This window comes from Fundulus heteroclitus, chromosome 2, assembly GCF_011125445.2.
Source record: "Fundulus heteroclitus isolate FHET01 chromosome 2, MU-UCD_Fhet_4.1, whole genome shotgun sequence".
Classification (NCBI taxonomy): Eukaryota; Metazoa; Chordata; class Actinopteri; order Cyprinodontiformes; family Fundulidae; genus Fundulus; species Fundulus heteroclitus.
In genome coordinates this window covers 5,740,450-5,759,312 of record NC_046362.1, presented here as the reverse complement: position 1 = coordinate 5,759,312, position 18,863 = coordinate 5,740,450, and the positions used below count along the sequence as shown (strand labels likewise).

General features: G+C 44.3%; 1 protein-coding gene across 1 annotated transcript in view; it reads left to right on the top strand.

Moving 5' to 3' along the window:
* lrrk2 (leucine-rich repeat kinase 2) overlaps positions 1-18,474 on the top strand; it is a 49,161-nt gene extending 30,687 nt beyond the window's left edge. The window contains exons 23-52 of the mRNA XM_036146248.1: positions 356-552; positions 642-892; positions 1,136-1,284; positions 3,331-3,424; positions 3,527-3,713; positions 3,799-3,980; positions 4,073-4,290; positions 5,281-5,408; positions 5,532-5,750; positions 5,837-6,038; positions 6,226-6,314; positions 7,050-7,237; positions 7,324-7,478; positions 8,085-8,231; positions 8,508-8,699; positions 8,893-9,039; positions 9,144-9,256; positions 9,427-9,617; positions 11,556-11,716; positions 11,789-11,959; positions 12,050-12,150; positions 12,391-12,600; positions 12,996-13,189; positions 13,642-13,714; positions 14,312-14,502; positions 15,572-15,724; positions 15,796-16,016; positions 16,504-16,572; positions 16,689-16,820; positions 17,866-18,474. Coding sequence (XP_036002141.1) covers positions 356-552; positions 642-892; positions 1,136-1,284; positions 3,331-3,424; positions 3,527-3,713; positions 3,799-3,980; positions 4,073-4,290; positions 5,281-5,408; positions 5,532-5,750; positions 5,837-6,038; positions 6,226-6,314; positions 7,050-7,237; positions 7,324-7,478; positions 8,085-8,231; positions 8,508-8,699; positions 8,893-9,039; positions 9,144-9,256; positions 9,427-9,617; positions 11,556-11,716; positions 11,789-11,959; positions 12,050-12,150; positions 12,391-12,600; positions 12,996-13,189; positions 13,642-13,714; positions 14,312-14,502; positions 15,572-15,724; positions 15,796-16,016; positions 16,504-16,572; positions 16,689-16,813 — 4,718 coding nt within the window. The 3' untranslated portion in view covers positions 16,814-16,820; positions 17,866-18,474. The remainder of the gene's footprint in view (positions 1-355; positions 553-641; positions 893-1,135; positions 1,285-3,330; positions 3,425-3,526; positions 3,714-3,798; positions 3,981-4,072; positions 4,291-5,280; positions 5,409-5,531; positions 5,751-5,836; positions 6,039-6,225; positions 6,315-7,049; positions 7,238-7,323; positions 7,479-8,084; positions 8,232-8,507; positions 8,700-8,892; positions 9,040-9,143; positions 9,257-9,426; positions 9,618-11,555; positions 11,717-11,788; positions 11,960-12,049; positions 12,151-12,390; positions 12,601-12,995; positions 13,190-13,641; positions 13,715-14,311; positions 14,503-15,571; positions 15,725-15,795; positions 16,017-16,503; positions 16,573-16,688; positions 16,821-17,865) is intronic.
* The last annotated feature ends 389 nt before the right edge of the window (positions 18,475-18,863 follow it).

Here is an 18,863-nt window from a genome sequence, read left to right as displayed (position 1 = left end):
CCTTGTTATTCGATGCTGTAGCGCACATATTCCCTAGTTACTGGAGGAAAATAGGGAGAACCAATATGGCGGCTGGTGGCTTCAAAGCGACTCGTTCTAACAGCGGGCGATTAGCACTCCAGTGTATAATATAGCTCAGTGGTCCAATCAGGTAGTGACAGCGTACCGTAATGCTCCAAACATCCATTAGGTGGAGCGGCTTCGTTGCTTACTAAAGTCGTACTTGCACATTTTAACAGATTTTTGAGTGCATTGTACCACATAAAATTGGCGCACCATCAATTTGTGAGAAGATTTAAGGATTTTAAGTGCGCCTTATAGTCCGTAAAATAGGGTTCTGGTATGTCCTCTCCAGTGCTGGGGTCTGGTGAGAATTCTGCTGCTCTGCCCAAAGAAAAGGAGCGGATCCGCCTGGTGGATCTGTCAGGGAACGAGTTGGGTTCTCTGTCTTGCTTCCTCGATGACGCGTTTGTCCAGCAGCAGCTGCGGCACGTCCTTCGCCTGGACCTGAGCAGCAACAGTCTGCTGGAGTTCCCCTCTGCCATCTGCCAGGTAATGCACTGTGGATTCAAACATCAATGGGTCACATATGAGAGGAGAAATGTACTCTGAAGCGCTTCATCGTTTATGTTTCGCTGCAGAGTTTGAAGAGCCTGACCCGGCTGGACCTGCAGGGTAACCAGCTTCAGTGGTTGCCAGACGACCTGCTGGCTCTGCCCTCACTGAGCATGCTCAATGTCTCTCGTAACTGCATCGGTCCCGTGCTAAGCTTTGACCCTGCTGTCACCTGCACGTCACTGAGGCAGCTCAATCTGTCCTTCAATAAAATCACCACATTCCCCTATGAGCTGGGCGGCACCATGGAGAAGCTAGAGGAGCTCTTTATGGAGGGGTATGCTGTTTGGCAAAGTTATAATCTTATACAAATTAAGACAAAATCACCTATTTAAAACATCTTATAAGGTACTTGAAACGAGAGAATTGAATATAGATTTTCTTTCTTTTTACGATTACTGTATTTACACTTCTTCAAAAGGACAAAATCCTTCGCTATTCCCCATATTTTTCCTACTGCAGTTGCCTTCTAAAGAATTGCAGCCTGGTTAAAAACAACTTTTATTCTTCTGTTTTTCAGGAACAGTTTGACTGACCTGTGCTCAGCTCTCCATCTGCCGGAGATCAAGCTGCTGGATGTGAGCAAGAATGATGTGGAGAACATTTCTCCTGACTTTCTGACCAGCTGTCCCAAACTGGAGACGTTTAATGCCTCAATGAACAAACTCTGTAAGTAATAACATGAGAGCAACTTTCTTATCAAAAAAATGTTTTTTCTGCAAGACAGATATTTTCTCCCTTACTGACAGATTGACTCACTTATCAGAAGCTTTACTAAAAGGCTGCCTTTCCAATCGCCTTTTGCATTCATTTGTAAATGTGCTACAAGAAATAACTGACTCCTTTTGCCAGCGCACCACTCGGCTCCACCCGCTTGCGAGCATTTAGGGTTTTTTTTCAGCGACAGTTCAGAACCTTTTTTTTTTTTTTCAGGGCTAATCCAGGGTCTTTGGGCCCTGCTCAAGAGCAGGGTCAAACCGAGCTGACTCGTGTGGAGTTTTGACGTGTATGCACTGCTTTCTAGGGATTGGCTGAGGGCGAGGAGAAATGAGAAGCGTTTTCTCCGAAAGTCCAGAAAAAACGAAGAGCAACGACATTAATATTAAGGACCACCATACACGGAGTGGGTCAAACCAGAATATAATTTTACTTTTTACAAACCATGGATCTCGTCTGAAGGAAAAAAAACAAAGTACACTTCAGCTTTATATTCACAGACGCGCCGTATCAGATCTGTGGCTACTGAGACGTTCGTTCATTTTAAACACTGAAAACAGAAACGTTTTGCGTCTGAAGAGTGTCCATCAGTGCACTTCATGCAGTAGAAGGCCGCTGCTGTCTGCCTTTCAGATTGGGAGCAGCCCAGTGGAGTGGCGGGGCGTTTTCTCAGAGCTGCCCACTGAAAGCTCTCCACGCTGATAGCCTGCAGCCGGGGAGCGCTGCAGGCTGCTGCTCCTTTGACCAAAGATCTCCCAGCGCTAATTCCAACCTATAAAAAATGTCACTGTGGTTATAACTCTGTTGCGGCTTTAACATACCATATTTCTAATTAAAATGATGTTGTGCCGATGTGTTAACGGAACGGAAAAACAATCCCAATTTTAAATGGACCACCTTACTTACATCCTCGGGTCCTTGATTTATTTAAGCAGGAACTCCCCTGAGATCAAGCTTTTTGTTTCAAGGTAAACTTTTCCAAGTACACACACCATTAAAAGTTGTTTGAGCTTAACTATCCGAAAGCAGCCATAGGCAATACATAGTGCAAGGTCCAGTAAGGATAGCAGTTTTACAGAACTCTTTGAGACAGCTTTGAACTCTCTGACTGTAAAAAAGCATCCAGTTGTGGCTGACTTTAGACATTATTTCATGATCTAAGAGCAAAATAAGAGACTGCAGTTATACCAGGTTCAGGAAAAAGTCCTGTCGAGCACCGCAAATCATATCATGTTAAGAATGTATGCAAATAAGAGGGGAGGTTCACTCTGAAAGACAGGCTAACATACAACCAAATGCCTCATTATTTGTAGAATAAAACTCTATAAAGTGTCATACCAGGGTAGTAATACCACAATCGAGATTTTTTCCCTTTTGAGAAGAACCAACTTTAACCATACCGAGCTGCCTGGAGCAGCTGAGAGGCAGTTTTAAGCTGTTAGAATAGCACCACCTGGTGACATCTGCATGATGGTGCACTTTAACTTTTCTTCAAGTAAACCTTTACTTTAAGAAAAGGCTTAGATGCGCAGAAGAGCCTTTAAATTAAAGCTGAAAACAACGCTCTTTCAAGCATCTTACACAAAAAGCACAAAGATTGCTTTGTGAATTTATGAATTCTAACATTTCTTTTGCTTTTTATTGGTTTACATTTTATAAGTTTCATTTGTTTCTTTCTTTTTGTGATTATGTTTTTAGCTTGTTAGTCTAGTTTGTACTTCTCATGTTCCAATACAAATAAACTTGCCCCTTCTGTTAAAGTCTTCAGAAATCTTTGCAAAAAGGTTGTTTCTAAATCTGCCCAGTAGTCCCATGAATCAAACTTAGCGATTCCACAAATTCTTTCGTGGTCAGACGATCATTGCTGTAAATGCATTAGCTGACAAGTCAAGATTGCTTTGGGATCTGAGTCTAAAACGCGTAGCTATTCAGCCACATTCACTTTACATTTAAGATGTGATGGAATGAAATCAGCAGATCTTCCTGGTGTCTCTCCAGGTTCCCTTTCACAGCTGCCAGCCAAGCTGACCACACTGAAACTGGCTAACAACAACTTCACTCAAATTCCTGAGGCTGTACTGAATCTACCAAAGTACGTTCCACAGATCCCAGTCCTTTCAAGTCTCATAGTCAGCCCTTTGCTCTCTGGCTAAATGATGTCTGCAGTATGTAAGGCTTCCCCCTCTCTGTCCAGCTTACGTTCAGTGGACATGAGGACTAACAACATCGACGTGCTGCCTGGTCCGGGGTGCTGGGCATCCTGCAGCATCAGGGAGCTAATGTTCAGTCAGAACTGCATCGAAGGTCTGGATCTGAGTGGACCAGTCAACAGATGGGCAAGGCTGGAGAAGCTCCATCTGAGTGACAACAAGCTTAGCGAGGTGAAGGACAGTCTGCCTGAATGAAGACTATTAATGACAGATTCCAGTCCAGGACCACATCCACGGTTCTGTTGTTTCCCTCCAGGTCCCACCACAGATAGGCATGATCGAAGGCCTGACCTCCCTGGATGTGAGTCGCAACTCTAGCCTGAGGTCCTTCCCGGATGAAATGGGAAAGCTGAGCAGACTGTGGGACCTGCCGCTGGATGGCCTTCGTCTGGAGCTGGATCTAAAACTTATTGGCAACAAGACCAAAGACATAGTCAGGTCAGGGGTCGTAAAAGCCATTTCTGTTGCTGTTCATTGTAAAATATTTCGAAATCTAGTAAGCATAACAAACTTCAAATATCAATGTGCAGGTTCCTGCAGCAGCGGCTGAAGAAGGCAGTGCCGTACCACCGCATGAAGCTCATCGTGGTGGGGAACACGAGCTGCGGGAAGACCACCCTCATCAGGCAGCTGATGAAGCTGAGGCGCTCCCAGCTCAACTCAAAGCAGAGTGCCGTCGATGTTTTTGACTGGACCATCAAGGAACGGGACAAGAAGAAAATGTTGCTGAGCGTCTGGGACTTCTCAGGTAGGCTTTCATCTGGAATGGGACTCGTGAATCTTTTTGGTCAAAGAACTATGAATCTCCTGCTTGTCAAACAAATAGGTTTGAGAAATATGTAAAAAAAAAAAAAGAAATAAAATCATTAGGCTGCAATAACCTGGATGCAATGATTCTCACTTATAGACACATTGTTTTATGCATCTGTAGGTACAATTTCAGCATTTAGTCTTCCTTGGGAATCCAACTCATTTGCATCCTGAACTATGAGAATATGGCTGAAGTCATAGTTTGTAAAGAGACTACAAAGGATCAAAATGATTTTTTTGTGTTATACGTACAAAACAATCTCCTGCCTTCTATTCAAAGTGTGGGCTTAGAAGAAGCGTTGTCTACAATGCTTCTTCTTAGCCCTTGTTGGGGAATGTTTTATGGTCTGTTAAAACCAAATGTAATTTTCTGGCTGACATAATTTCTAAAGGTTTGCTTGGCACAAAGAACAACACAGCACCTCACCACAGAAACAATCCATACCCACAGTAAAACATGGTGGTGGTAGCATCATGATCTGGGATTGCTTTGCATTTTTATGTTGAGATGAATGAAACAATACAGTTCCAAATCTCCAGTTTTCTTCTTGACAGATAAACAGGGTTTGGATTTTTGATTATTTTTTTTTTTTAGCATCGCATACTCACACAAATCGGCAACAGAATGGCTTCACCTGAAGAAGATGTAAGCTCTGATTAGGTTTGACGTGTGAAGCCGATGGACCTGTCCCAAAGCAGACAGAATGCTGAAATGCAACCAGGCTTTCAAAGTTTTTATTTTTTTTTATTTCTTTCTTAATTCATTTCTTTGTTTCAATTCTATTTTACATGTCAAATGAAAATGTTTATTCATAGACTCATGTTTGGATTTCACAAAAACCTGACATTTTAACAGTGGTGTGTAAGCTAAGAGCCATTGTAAAATGATCTTTGAAACGCATCGATTCTACCCTTGTTTGCTCCACAGGCGGAGAGGAGCTCACCGGCTCTCACCCGCTCTTTCTCACATCCAGAGCTCTCTACTTGGTGGTATACGACCTCAGCAAAGGAGCCAGTCAGGTGGATGCTCTCAAACCCTGGCTCTTCAACATAAAGGTGAGACGCACGCTAAAGCCTTCCACAGACTTAGGATAAATACATGCTTGTTGTACGGGACATCTTTCACTTTATTTGTTCTCCGTTACGTTTTCCCAACACATCCCACCACTTGTACTTCAGGCGGTGGCTCCCCTGTCTCCAGTCATCCTCGTTGGAACCCACACCGACGTGAGCGAGGAGATGCAGCTGCAGTCCTGCCTGAGTAAAATCCGAGAGGAGCTGCTGAACCATCAGGGCTTCCCGGCCATCAGAGATTACCACATGGTCTCGCTCTGCGAGGACTCGGACTCCATCGGCAAACTGCGCAAGGCAATCATTAGAGAGGTCACCAGCTTCAAGGTAAAGGAAAACAAAGAGGAAAGCAGGCATCGCGTTGCCTAACTTGTTCACAATACACTGTTTTTTTGTGTGTGTTTGCTTGTTAGATCCAGGGCCAGCAGGTTATGGGTCAGTTGGTGCCGGACAGCTATGTGGAGCTGGAGCGCAGAATCCTCCAGGAAAGGAGCAGAGTGCCACCGGAGTTTCCTGTCCTCAGGTACGATAAGCTCCTGCAGCTTATCCAGGAGAGTCAGCTGCAGCTGGAGGAAGCTGAACTGCCTCATGCCATCCATTTCCTCAGTGAAGTCGGTCAGTTGAGAGCGGTGCTGTATTTCTGACACACTATAATGCCTAACATCTGTTAAAATCCTGCGTTCTTGTTGAGGAAAAGTTCCTTTTCTTTCAAAGCAATTTGTTGCTATTTAAGCAACTTTAGGCCTTCAAGGAAGTTTATGCCTTCATTTTAATAAGTTGTAATGTTTTTTTTTCATTCAAGGCATTTTATTACACTTTGATGACCCTGCGCTCCAACTTCGAGAACTTTATTTTATTGACCCACAGTGGTTATGTAACATCCTGTCTCAGGTAAGCCACCTCTGTGCAGTATAGCCCTGAAATCTAACATAACTAACAAGGGGCACATAATGGAAACATGTGGTTATTATTGTTGGGTATTAGAATGAAGATGTATATTGTGGCTAGCCCACTTTTTCCTCACCATTCTTTCTTTTCTTTTACAACAAACTCAACACTGAGTTGGGGGTTTTAGCTTTTGACCTGAAATCTCATTCAGGTGTGGGCATCAAGTGCAGTAAATATCTTTCTTATTGGCATTACAGAGAGCAAATGTAGAGAACCTGAGGTACAATGCCCCACCCCCGCCTCTCCAGATATTCCATCCAAACAGTCTTCTGTAATTGCAATATTGCATATGTATTGATAATGCAGTAACAACTGTGTTATGATATATTACCCTGGTCTATCATCAACTCTCCCTATTTACGATTGGTGTTCCACAAAGCTCTGACCTGGGGTCCTGTCTTTTTTTATACATGAATTCCTCCCCGTAGTTCTAATTCACCACTAAATAGAAGACACACAGTAATTCATTTTCCCCAGGGATCAGTCCATTCAACAGTAATGACAATGATTTCACTTTGTGCCCAACTCTTGTTGACATTTCCATAGTTAGCCCTTTCTTCAGGTAAAAATCTTTGAAAAACACACCAATGATCTGTTGCTTTACTCTTATCTAAATGCTATTAACAAGGTGCGTATGTGAGAAGTGTTCGATATATGTGGTACCCCTCCTCTATGCAGAAACTGACATTGAGGAGCTGTGGGCTCTTGGAGCAACCAAAAGGAGTGGTTCAGCGTTCTGTTGTGGAAAGGTTTCTGTTAGAGACCAAATGTTTCCCAAAGAGCCACATGGTCCAGTTCTTCAAACTTTTGGAGAAGTTTCAGATTGCCCTTCCCTTTGGCGAGGACCAGCTATTGGTACCCAGCAGGTAGGTTTAGATTTCTACATTTGCAAATGCATCTTTGCAAAGGTGCCAAGTTCCTCGTGCTCTCTGACTCGTCCTGTTTTGAACAGTTTGTCCAAACAGAGGCCAGTTATTGAACTGCCACACTGCGAGAACTCTGAGGTGATTGTACGTCTCTACGAGATGCCGTACTTCCCCATGGATTTCTGGTCTCGGCAGATCAGTCGCCTTTTAGAGGTCTCCTCGTATTTGCTCTGCGGAAGAGGTAAATTCAGCAATGGCTGCTAGCATCAGTTCTGTCACACTCTTGCATGTCTGCCCTTCATTTCAATGTTACAGGAAAACATGGAGTAGGGAAATAATGCTCCCCTATTGTTTTATTACGCATTTAACTTTGCAGCATACAGAATTTGATCACCGGGTATGGTAAACCAGGTTGCCATTAACCTTTTGGACATTTGACTCAAACATCGCTGCAGTGACCCACTAATGTCATTACTTAACTTAATGCGGTGCATGTACATTACTCAACAAAGGATGTTGGATGCTTCACACTGAAATTACAACTGCTAGCATCTCTTCCTGTCTGATCAATTCATCTCTTAATTATCTGACCTCTTGTGGGTGCTGCAGTAGCATTGAATTGAAATTCCTAACACAGTGATGACACTAAAAGGTGACAGAGTGTACCTGGCCATGACACAGCTCAACACAGTGACTCACGGTTGCGGATGTTGCGGAGCTTGATGTTCCGCAACATCCCCTCCAATTCCCCACGTGTAGACCCGCTGGACAAATTCTCAAAAAAACAAGCTAACATGGCAACACTGGAAGCAGAATTTCAAGAACTGTATCACTTTTGTTTCTCCAGAAAAGGTGCTTCGACCCAACCGGATTTACTGGAGGCAAGGCATCTACCTAAGCTGGTCCCCTGAAGCATACTGTCTGATGGAAGCTGCTTCAGAGGAGCACAACCCCTCCAGCTTTGTCAGAATAACTGTGCCCTCATCCCAAAAAGGTACTATGGTGTTTGAAAGGGTCTAAGAAATACCTGGAAAGCACACGGTACTGTTTTGAACATGATAAAGGAATAGTACTTACAGGTAGTTAAAGCTAAAAGGATGGAATTATTTGCACTGACAATTGTTAGCATTACATGTCAGGATAACATTGAAAATTAAAAAATATTTTTTCACGTTTTATATGTCATAGTATTCCCTGTCATGATAATGCAAATAAATATGTTCTTGACAGTATAGCTTACTATGGAACCCTATTGTGTCCCCTTGCCCAGGCCGAGTGTTGCTGGGCCAAGTGGTGGACCACGTTGACTCCGTACTGGAGGAATGGTTTTTTGGTCTGCTCCACACTGACGTGCATGGCACTGGAGAAGCTTTGCTCAAGAAATGGGCGCTCTACAGTTTCGAAGACGGACAGGAGTGGAGCAAAATTCTGTTGGAGGACCTTTGTAACTGTTTTGATCAGGGTACATGCGTTTAATTTCTCAATAAGAAATTCAACATGTATGCTGATGACATGATCTTTGTTTTGTTCTTCTCTTGTGATGATATGTGGTTGACATTTACAGTGAGCTTAAATGTGCTTCTAAAAGTCATTTCTCAGGTATTGTCCCAACCTTATTCAAACTTTCAAAAACTTTATGACCTTATCAATTGCAGACTTTTTGCTGGTGAACCCAGAGAATCCACGCTGCACGCTCCCCATCTCTCAGATCGCTCCGGACCTGGTATTGGCTGACCAGCCTGCTGCAACATTGCTGGACAGTGAGGAACTGCAAGTAGACCTCTCCAAGGAGAACAGACTTGGTACAGGGTTTTCATTCTTTTTTGTTATTCAAGTCTCCTGAAATAGTTTGTTCTGTAATCACTTTAAAAGTGGAAATCTTTTTTTCTTTTTTCTGTTTTTTAAGGGGATGGAGGTTTTGGAACAGTTTACCGAGGAGTTTATAAAAACGAAGAAGTTGCTGTGAAGGTTTTCAACAAACATGCTTCTGATCTTTATGTCCACAGACTTCTCAGACAGGTACTGCTGAAACGTTTGTGCCGCAGCAATGGGGGTTATTGTTGCATTTTTAGACATCTGTAGGAGCCGATGATAGGCTGGTTTTTATGAACTCTGCTTCTTGTTAATTTGAGAAAAATAAAATCAGTGGATTTCCTTTCACAGGTAAAACTTATTTGCTACTTTTTCAGGAACTGGCGGTTCTGGGCCGTCTCCGACACCCCAGCCTGGTGGGCCTGCTGGCCGCCAGCTCTGCCCCTCAGGTCCTGGTGATGGAGCTAGCACTCAGAGGCTCTCTGGACTCCCTCTTTGACAACGGGAACGGTAGCCTCAACCGAAAGCTACAGCACAGGATCGCCCTGCATGTGGCAGATGGACTCAGGTAGAACGCTAGAAATAATTGCAATATGACACTTGGTTTCTGCAGGTTATGTTTAAAGTCTGCATGCTCATATAAAATAAAGTGCAGAGTTAAAATGCCAAAGGATAACACTGGAGTTTATTTTGAAGATGTATCCCTTGTGAAGTGTAAAAAAAATCCAACATTTATGTACTTGCCCTGGCTCATCTCTTTTTTTTTCCATTTGACAGACATAAGTCATAAAATATAATACCCCCAACAGAGAACCTTGTGTTTAGGCAAACATAGTTGCGTTGCTTTTACATCCTCTAGATTATTGTCATAAATTTGTCTCAAATTACCACAGAGTCCAGACTGTGTTTGAATTTTACTTGTGCCTGTTGATGTATATTCTACACATACCACAGATCATATTAGAAAGATTATGCCCCCTTCTGAGTTAGACTCAACTATCACTGATTTTGCTCATTTTCATACAAATACCTGATCTTAAATCAATTGTATGCACTATAGCCACAATACATCCTCTTCTAAGTCCTTGTAATGGCAATCTAAGTGGTGTTTACGAAATGATTGAGGGGTCTGTCATCTCCTCCTAGTGTACGTGTCTCTCTCTCTCTGTATTTGTGTGTGTGTGTGTGTGTGTGGCCACATTATCTCAATTTTGCCCTCCGCGGCCAAAACAATCCGCACCGCACACCTGTGACAATTTCTCAACAACGCAGACAGTCCCGTGCGGAAAAACCTGGCGGACCAGCAAGCGCTCCTTCTGGTGGAGGTTCATAAATATGGACATCTTGATGATCCGGGCCAAAAACATCACCAACTTGTTAACAATTCCTGGACAGAAATCGGCATCACTCTTGGAAGAAAGTAATACTGCATTCAGGCCAAACACCTTTTGAGCATCAAGGCCATCGTGTTTACATCCAAAGTCAACAGTAGACGCGCATCAGAGGGTTTTTGAGAGGTCCTGAGGCGCCTCACGCGCATCTTGTGCTGTGCATTTTGAAGCTTTCAGCGGGTTTCGTGCTGAAAATTTGGCTCGACGCGCTTTAAGTGCCTCGAGAGCGACCGATGCAAGAGTTGGAAAATGTGAACTTTAGCAGCTGGACGTGGGGCGTCAACCAATCAGAGAGACTATGCTATGTAAAAATATTTTTACTTGGGATCACTGATAAATGTTAACATCAAGATTCAGGTTCGCACATAAACAATTTCTCCGACTGTGGTAGTAAAGTCAGTAAAGGTATAGATGCTGATCACACTAAATCTGTAACAGTATTTAGCTCTGACACAACTGTGTCTGGTGTCACTTTTTCACTCACCAAAGCTGACTCTTCTCCCACCCTGTGTGAGAGAGTCATCTGCATAACCCTGGTCTTAGAGTGTCAGCAGAATCATCCTGGCCCCACAGTCTCTGGGTTAAAAAGGGTTTGTTCAGGCCTTGAAGTGCTATTGCAATTCAAGAATACTTTATTAATCCCAAAGGGAAATTAAATGTTGTTTTAGCTCATGTTCTAGGTTTTTATTCCAAAGTTTCTCATTTTTTAATAGATTTGAACACATGCCACGATGCGGGGCTCAAAGGTGAGCTCCTGTACATTGGTGGCTCTTGATGAGCTGACACCAGCCTCAGTCTAGTTCTAGTGAAATTCCCCAAAAACTGCTAAATGGCTTTAGTTTGACAGACCTCTGGAGGCTGCGGTTATCCCTTTACCTACCACACTTTTTCCTTCCACTCAACTTTCACCGTGTGAAGCATCTGCTTCCTTATCAATGACCTTTTGTGGCGTACTTCTTTGTGGAGGTTGTCATGGACTTTATATATATATATATATATATATATATATATATATATATATATATATATATATATATATAAACCTAAAAATCACCACTTTTTGTATTACTAAGTGTTGAATCCATTTATAGTCATTGATTAATATCTGTGATCAGGTACCTCCATTCTGCTATGATCATATATCGGGATCTGAAGCCTCACAACGTGCTCCTGTTCAACCTGAAAACCGACTCCGAGATCATCGCCAAGATCACAGACTACGGGATCGCTCAGTACTGCTGTAGCATGGGAGTGAGGAGCTCCGAGGGCACTCCAGGTCAGACCAAGTCCCCCTAACACCAGTTAGCGCCTATGAAGGCCTGAGCTGTGACACGTCTCCGTCTGGCAGGTTTCCGAGCGCCTGAGGTGGCCCGAGGTAACGTGGTCTACAACCAGCAGGCTGACGTGTTCTCCTTCGGCCTGTTGCTCTACGACCTGCTGACCAGCGGCGAGCGCATTTCAGAGGGCATGAAGTTCCCCAGCGAGTTTGATGAGATCGCAGTGCAGGGCAAGCTGCCAGGTGGATAACGCTGACTCTGGGTTCACCTTTGTCCCGTCCTTGTTTTTATCTTTGAAAAACTAATTCAGAAATGGATCACTTTGCCCGCAGACCCAGTGAAGCACTTCGGCTGCTCACCTTGGCCCAGCTTCCAGACTCTGATGATGGACTGTCTGAGGGAGAGCCCACAGGATCGACCCACCTCTGCCCAGGTGAGGGCTTCACCAGCTGTTCCCCGTTCTGAAGTTAGCCTTGACATGAGTGATGGGCATCATAAATAATCTGAAGGCAAACCAGGGTGTTTCATTTGGTGTCTGATGATGTTTGACTTGATCTTTAAAACAAACTGCTCCCATGCTGTCTGGAACAACATGAGACATGTTGAATATCTGGGGACACCGGCTCCTTTTCTGAATCCATCTCTGCTTCTGTTGCATCTGTGATGCGTGCAGGTGTTCGACAGGCTGAATTCAGGGGAAATGCTGAGCCTGATGAGGGAAGTGAAGACCTCCAGCATGTTCAGCGCTCAGTGCGTCACGGCGAGCTGCAGCCGCGACCAGAGGACGTCGAGCCCCGCGGCCTGGCTGGGCGGGGGCAGCAGCTCCCAGAGGAGGGGCTTTGTCACAGCCGTGGACCTGCAGACCGACACGGTCACCACACGGGTATACACACGGATGCCAAAGCTGATGCCTCATGTTGGCCTTCTAACAGTAGGACATCCATGCTGCGTGCTTATTAAATGCAACGCCAACAAATTAGTATCCATTTAACTTTGTCATGTTGCAAACACGTTGAGCAGGCTATTCTAACTATTCTGTTCTTCCTCTGGCTGTGTTTATGGTTGTTGTCCTGCTGGACGTTGAACTTCCACTACCTAATTATCACATACAATCCCAATAACATAAACTGAAGTGTATGCTTACAGCATGAGAAAATAAGAACTTGTTGACAGGCAGTAATGTACACATATATCTAATATTGCAAGCACATTTCCTCTGGGAAACACTTTCAGCATCATTCATACCAAACACAGATGTTACACTTTCCTCTCAAACAGGAGGTCGATACCAGCCCCATCCTTTGCCTCGCAACAGTCCAGATCCCAAATGAGGAATCCGATTGGCTCGTGGCTGGCACGCAGTCCGGCTCCTTACTGGTCATCAGCACCCAGGACATGTCCACCTGGCACCACCTGCAGAGCGTCACCGACGCCGTCACCTCGCTGTACTTCCACGTAAACACTCGCCGCATGTAAGTCTTTGCAAAAGCCCCGAAATACCTGCTGATCCTGTGGTGGAAGCCAAGATTTGCAGCTTTGGATGATCCCTAGAGCACTGCGTGTGTGTACTTTAGAGAAGATCTTTAGACCAGGTTTAGTAAAGCTTTAAATCATCAAAAGTGAAGTGATGGGAAAGAGCTGGACATGTAAAGTGGTTGTAATGTGGGTTAGTTTGCCTGCTCTACAGAAATTCCATGTTTTCCAAAGTGTAGACATGGTCATGCTGATCGTCAAAGGGATTATCGTGAGAAAAAGAAATCATTTTTATTTCTAAAAGCATTTTCCCAAAACCTTGAAAGTTTACAAGGACAAGCGTAATTGGCGCATCAATCTGAAACGTGTTTGTTATTTGAAATGGGTAAATATGTTGAAAATGATCACATAATTGTCCTGGTAATATTCTTTTTTTATTATTCCTTCGCAGCCAAAGAAAGAATTATTTGCTGGTCGGGACCGCAGATGGATTTCTTAGTGTTTATGAGGAGTCTGTACTCATGGTAAGTAGTCATGACTCATGACTGTAAAGCTACGTTCACACTGCAGGGAAATGTCCCGTTCCGATCTTTTCACCCATAAAAAAAACAATCCGATTTGTGGCACTTCCGTATGTGGCACTAATTTGGATACGCATTGAATTTTTTTTAACGTGTGTGCAGTCAGAACAGTCATGTCGCACTTCATCCGCCGTCTACGTCACTGTCCTGCCTTTTCCCTACACATCCACACGCAGCAGTAGCAGCTAGCGCTCCATAACAGACCGTTGTTAATAGCTGTGCTGCTCTCTTCTCGCCTTACGCCGTCTTGCTGTGATGTTGTCTTAATATTATCGGCTCCCATTGCTCAACATAATTTATTTTTAATAAAAACAAGGAGAGAAGACGGCCGGTATCCACGTTTTGTTTCATTGTTGTTGAGGTTTTTTTTTTAAACAAAACTTTACTGAAAAATCCTAGAAACAATTACATTCACATTTAATAGTAGTATGAATGGCCACCTAAAAATTCCTGGACAGAATTGAGCATCAAGACCTGCAGTGTGAACCTGAGATCAACGTTGGGTGGTGATCATGACTGTCTGCGCTCCTCTCCTTCCAGCGGGAGAACGGCCAGCCAGTTAAAACCCTCGCCGTGGGAAACGCCAGCACTCCGCTCATGTGTTTGGGCCAGTCCACCCACTCGCTGGACAGCCGGTCCGTGTGGGCCGGCTGCGGGACCAAGATCCTCTCTTTCTCTGTCGACTACGACGTCTGCAAGTCCATCGACACGAGACCAAACCTCACCTTGCAGTGAGTCTCGTCTCAGGACGTTTTTAAAACAGAGCAACTTTCTATCTAGTGTGGTAGTTTGGTTGAATAGATACAGAAACTAGAGCGGTGCGATGCCTTACAAAAGTACTTTGCCAGATTGCAACCACACACTCCTGACTGTTTTATTGGGATTTTATATGATACACCAACACAAAGTGGTGCTTAAGAAATGGAAGAAAAAGATCAGGTTTTTCAAAAATGTGCCGGGTTATAAAACAATAACCCAAGCTTTCAAATTCTCACAGGGAAACTTTTAGTCCAACATTTAAGAAATGAAAAGAGTATCCCACCACTGCAAAGACATGGATGAGCACCTGAACCTTGAGGCTGGGTAAAGAGAGCATTAATCAGCGAAGCAGCCGTGATAACAACTGTATGCAGGAGCTCCAGCGCTCCTCGCTGGAAAACGAACACTCCACAATCACCCTGTACAGACCATCCTCACGGTTACACATGGAGGTTGTTGCGTCATGGTGTGGGTGTGTGTGGGGGGGTTGCTTTTCTTCAGCAGGGACAGGGAAAGCTGCTCAGAGTTGATGGGGAGACGCATGGAGCTAAATACAAGAAACATACAACCAGAGCTACAGTGGAATGCTTCAAATCAAAGCAGATTTATGAGTTAATGGCCTAGTCAAAGTCCAGGCCGAAACAAATTAGATTTCCTGGCTCTTAAAAACGTTAAAAAAAAAATTCACAGACTTTTTCTATCCAGTCTGATTGAGCTTCAGTGGTTTCTGAAGACCAGTGTGCAAACATGTCAGTGTCTTTGTATGCAGAGCTGGCAGACATGCCCTAAACAGCTCTCCAAGCTATTCCCCTAGAGGGGCTGAATGCTAATGCATCTCACTAAGTTGTTTTTTTAAAGTCTTAGAAAGCATGCATGCTTTTCCTTCCACATCTTTATTATACACTCCCTATCTTTGCTCTATGACACCACATCCCAATGAAATACATTGAAGTTAGAGATAAACTATGGCAAAGTTGAAAAGCTATGGAAACTTTAGCAAGGCAGTGCTGCAGTGGTCGTTTGCATGTGTGTCCCCTGCAGCCAGCAGCGTCCGCAGAGTGGCGAGGCGAGTGTATCCCGCCTGGTGGTGGACAAGCACGTGTATCTCAGCAAAGCCGGGACCCCCACCGTTGAGGTCTGGGACAAGAGGAGCGAGAGGATGGTGGACTGCGTCGACTGCGCTCAGATCATCAGGTACACGCCGCCGCACACGAGATTGGTCCTGTCGCACGTGTCAGACTTTAACTGTGCCGTGCCCCCGGCAGGCACCACTGGGTCTTCAGGCGGGGCGGCGGGGTGGAGCTACCCTCTGACGCGACGCCTTCGTGGGCCACAGTGAAGGCCCTGATGATGCAGAACGCCGCGGCTCTCTGGATCGGCACCAGAGGGGGCTACCTGCTGCTGCTGGAGCTCTCCAAGCACCAGGCGCTGCAGGTCATGGCGCCGGCGTGGGATTCCGTTCGCTCCATCACGTCCGCATTCATACGTGGGTACCCGACACGCGGAGTCGTCAGTCGTTCCATGGATTCAGTCCTGGGGATCCGTCTGGATCCAGTGAGCTGACTGGAGTTTAAAGCGTCACTCTGCCCACATTTCCAGACTGAATGCAGGTTGCAGAGAGAGTTTTAAGCGTTTGGTGTCATTTAGAACATTAGACATCTGCCTTTAAATCTTCTAACAAGGGTCTGGAGGTGAACCCCTCAGCGCTGCAGGTTAAGAGCAGCTCGTGTCTCTGTTGTAGCAAAGACAGTGTGAGAACAAATGAAAAAAAAGAAGGCAGAGTAAATAAAGATAAGTAAAGAAAAACATTTTTAAGCAGCTGGGTTGTTGTTTGGCTTTAGATGCACTGCTTCTCGGGGCGTTTGCGTGCAGGTGGGCTCGGCATGCTGCATGCTGGGACTTTTGCCTATGTGTGACAGTGTGGGCTCAAATGTTGCTTACACCCCCTTCTTCTTCTTCTTTCCAACAATCAGAGTCGACCAACTGGAAGAACGCGGTGCTGGTTTTGGGCCGCAGGCTCCCACGAGACAAGAATCGGGACGGTGAGCGCGAAGCGTCCTCGTTTGCCCCCGTCGCTTTGCGAAAACAGCCGCCTCGCTGTGCGACTTTCTCTGCAGAAGTGACACGTGTGTGCGTGTGTTTGTTTGTCGTCTCTCAGATGAGGAGACCGTGCTGATGGTGTGGAACAGCACGCTGCCTCTCGAGGTCAAAGACCTGAAGAAGCACTGTGAGAGGAGGGAGCGAGCCGCAGCCAGAATGAGAGAGCAGCTCCATCACGCCTGAGCGGCAGGTCTGGATTGGCTCGTCTCGTTCTTATTGTTCTACTTATGCTGAGGATGCGTCTGATTATCAAGGGTGGCACACTCTTCATCTGAAGATTTGGTGCTTTTTCGTCCCTTTGTTGCCGTTTTTAAAGATGTGGTTAGACACATGTATGTAGATAACACCTTGGCACCCAGGCAGGATGAATGGTTCTAACATTAGCTCTCAGGAGTTGATTTTTTTCCTGCGTAGTACCGTGATAAGAGACTACCTGTAAGTATCAGTAAGTCCAGTCCTGAAGTGCAGAGGGGATTGAAGGGGTGGGGCGGTTTTTCAAGAACTCTTGATGCTTACGCATACCGTAACCTTTAGGACAGGTTCCTGCTTTGAACTTTGTGTGAACCGTTTGGGGATGGCCCCTTTTTGTTCCAACATAAGAAAAAAAAAAACAGCGCACAAAGCAAAATCCATAAAAATCAAGTCAGGTTCTTACATACCGACAGAACTGCTTTGGGATGAATTAGAGCAGAGACCATGAGCCAGGAGATCAAATCCTATTAAGACACTACTTAACCTTGTAGAAACCCCCTCCTAGAAGGGATGAAGGGGATATAGCTGCAGAGTGTGGGCAGACATTTTTATAAACGCTGTAAAATAAGAATAGGATGTCACTCAGGTTCAAATGCGTGTGAAGCCAGACGAGCAGAAACAGTTGGCAGCACGATGTAACTGACCCTACTGACCCTACATACACGATTTGGACTGGGTGGAGACTAAATTCAAACCTGTGCACCTAGTTTACCTTTTGGCCCTATATTCATTCCAAGCTGAAGACTCCAAATTAGTGAACGTAATTGATTAAAAGCCCAAAATGATAACACTGTTTCCCATAAGGAGTGGATGTAAAAGGACTTAAAAGTATCTTTCTTAGGCTAGGAATCTGTTAAACTTAAGGTTTGTTTGGTTCTCATAAGGATGCTGCACTGCCATACACTGGTCTACTAAAAAAATCAGCAGCAGTGGTTTAAATGTGACCTACATCATGTACATAATGTATATCATGTATTTTACAGAGGAGTCAGCCAAAAGGGATCAACTCTTCAGCTGCACTGAAGACGACCTTTTACCTCAGCGTCTGACAACCATATGCACTTTTCCTCCCTGACCCTGGATGTTGAATAAGGAAAGACTTGCAGCACCCCAGGAGAATCCAGTCACAGATTTATTTTCCTCTTGTCTTTCAACAAAGTGCACTTGGAGGATAATGTGGTGTTTTTTTTTAATCAGGTAATCGGTCGTTGAGTTTTTGGGAGGTATTTCTAAAGGGACACTGTTGGTTTGATTTCTGTTTTCAAGTCTGAGAGCAGAGATGTTAACAGAATCCATCTCCCAATAAACAGATTGTTCACCCGGTGTACAATAGTACTGGTAATACTGGAAAGAAGGCATGAAAAGAAAAGCCATGAAAGTGTCAGTTTGATTATTTATTTCAGTTTGTATATGTATGTATCTGCATATTTACCAGTTTATTAAGCCACTCTACGTAGATGGGAGGAGTTAGTTCTTCTAATGCTGCCTGCTTTGTACATGTGTTGATGCTGTTTTTTTATTTACATCCTTTTAGCTGAAGTTACTGTGATACCAAAATGCAGCAAGTCAATAAAAGCTATTTTGTGTACAGATATGACTCTTGGTTTCTGTTGTTTGGGTCCTGTACACATAAGGGTCATGCGTTTGGCATCTCTGTTTCACTTGTAAATGAGAATAATAATGTACCTTAAATATTTCCACTAAGTAAAAAAAAAGGTGCACTGTTCGGTTTACGTGGTAAAAATGAACAAAAAGCCTTGCACTCAATCGGTTTATTGATTTTAATACTGATTTTTGAGAACCATCTGTGGAAACTTTTGCAGAGGACAGTGAAGCAGAAACAAGTTCTGATGGTTGTCGCATAACGACTTTATTTGGTTCTATTTGATTTGGTTTCTTGAACAGATGTAGGTTATTTTCCTCATTGTTTCTATTGTGATTTTGAACATGACCTGTCCATCCATCCATCCATCCAAAATGT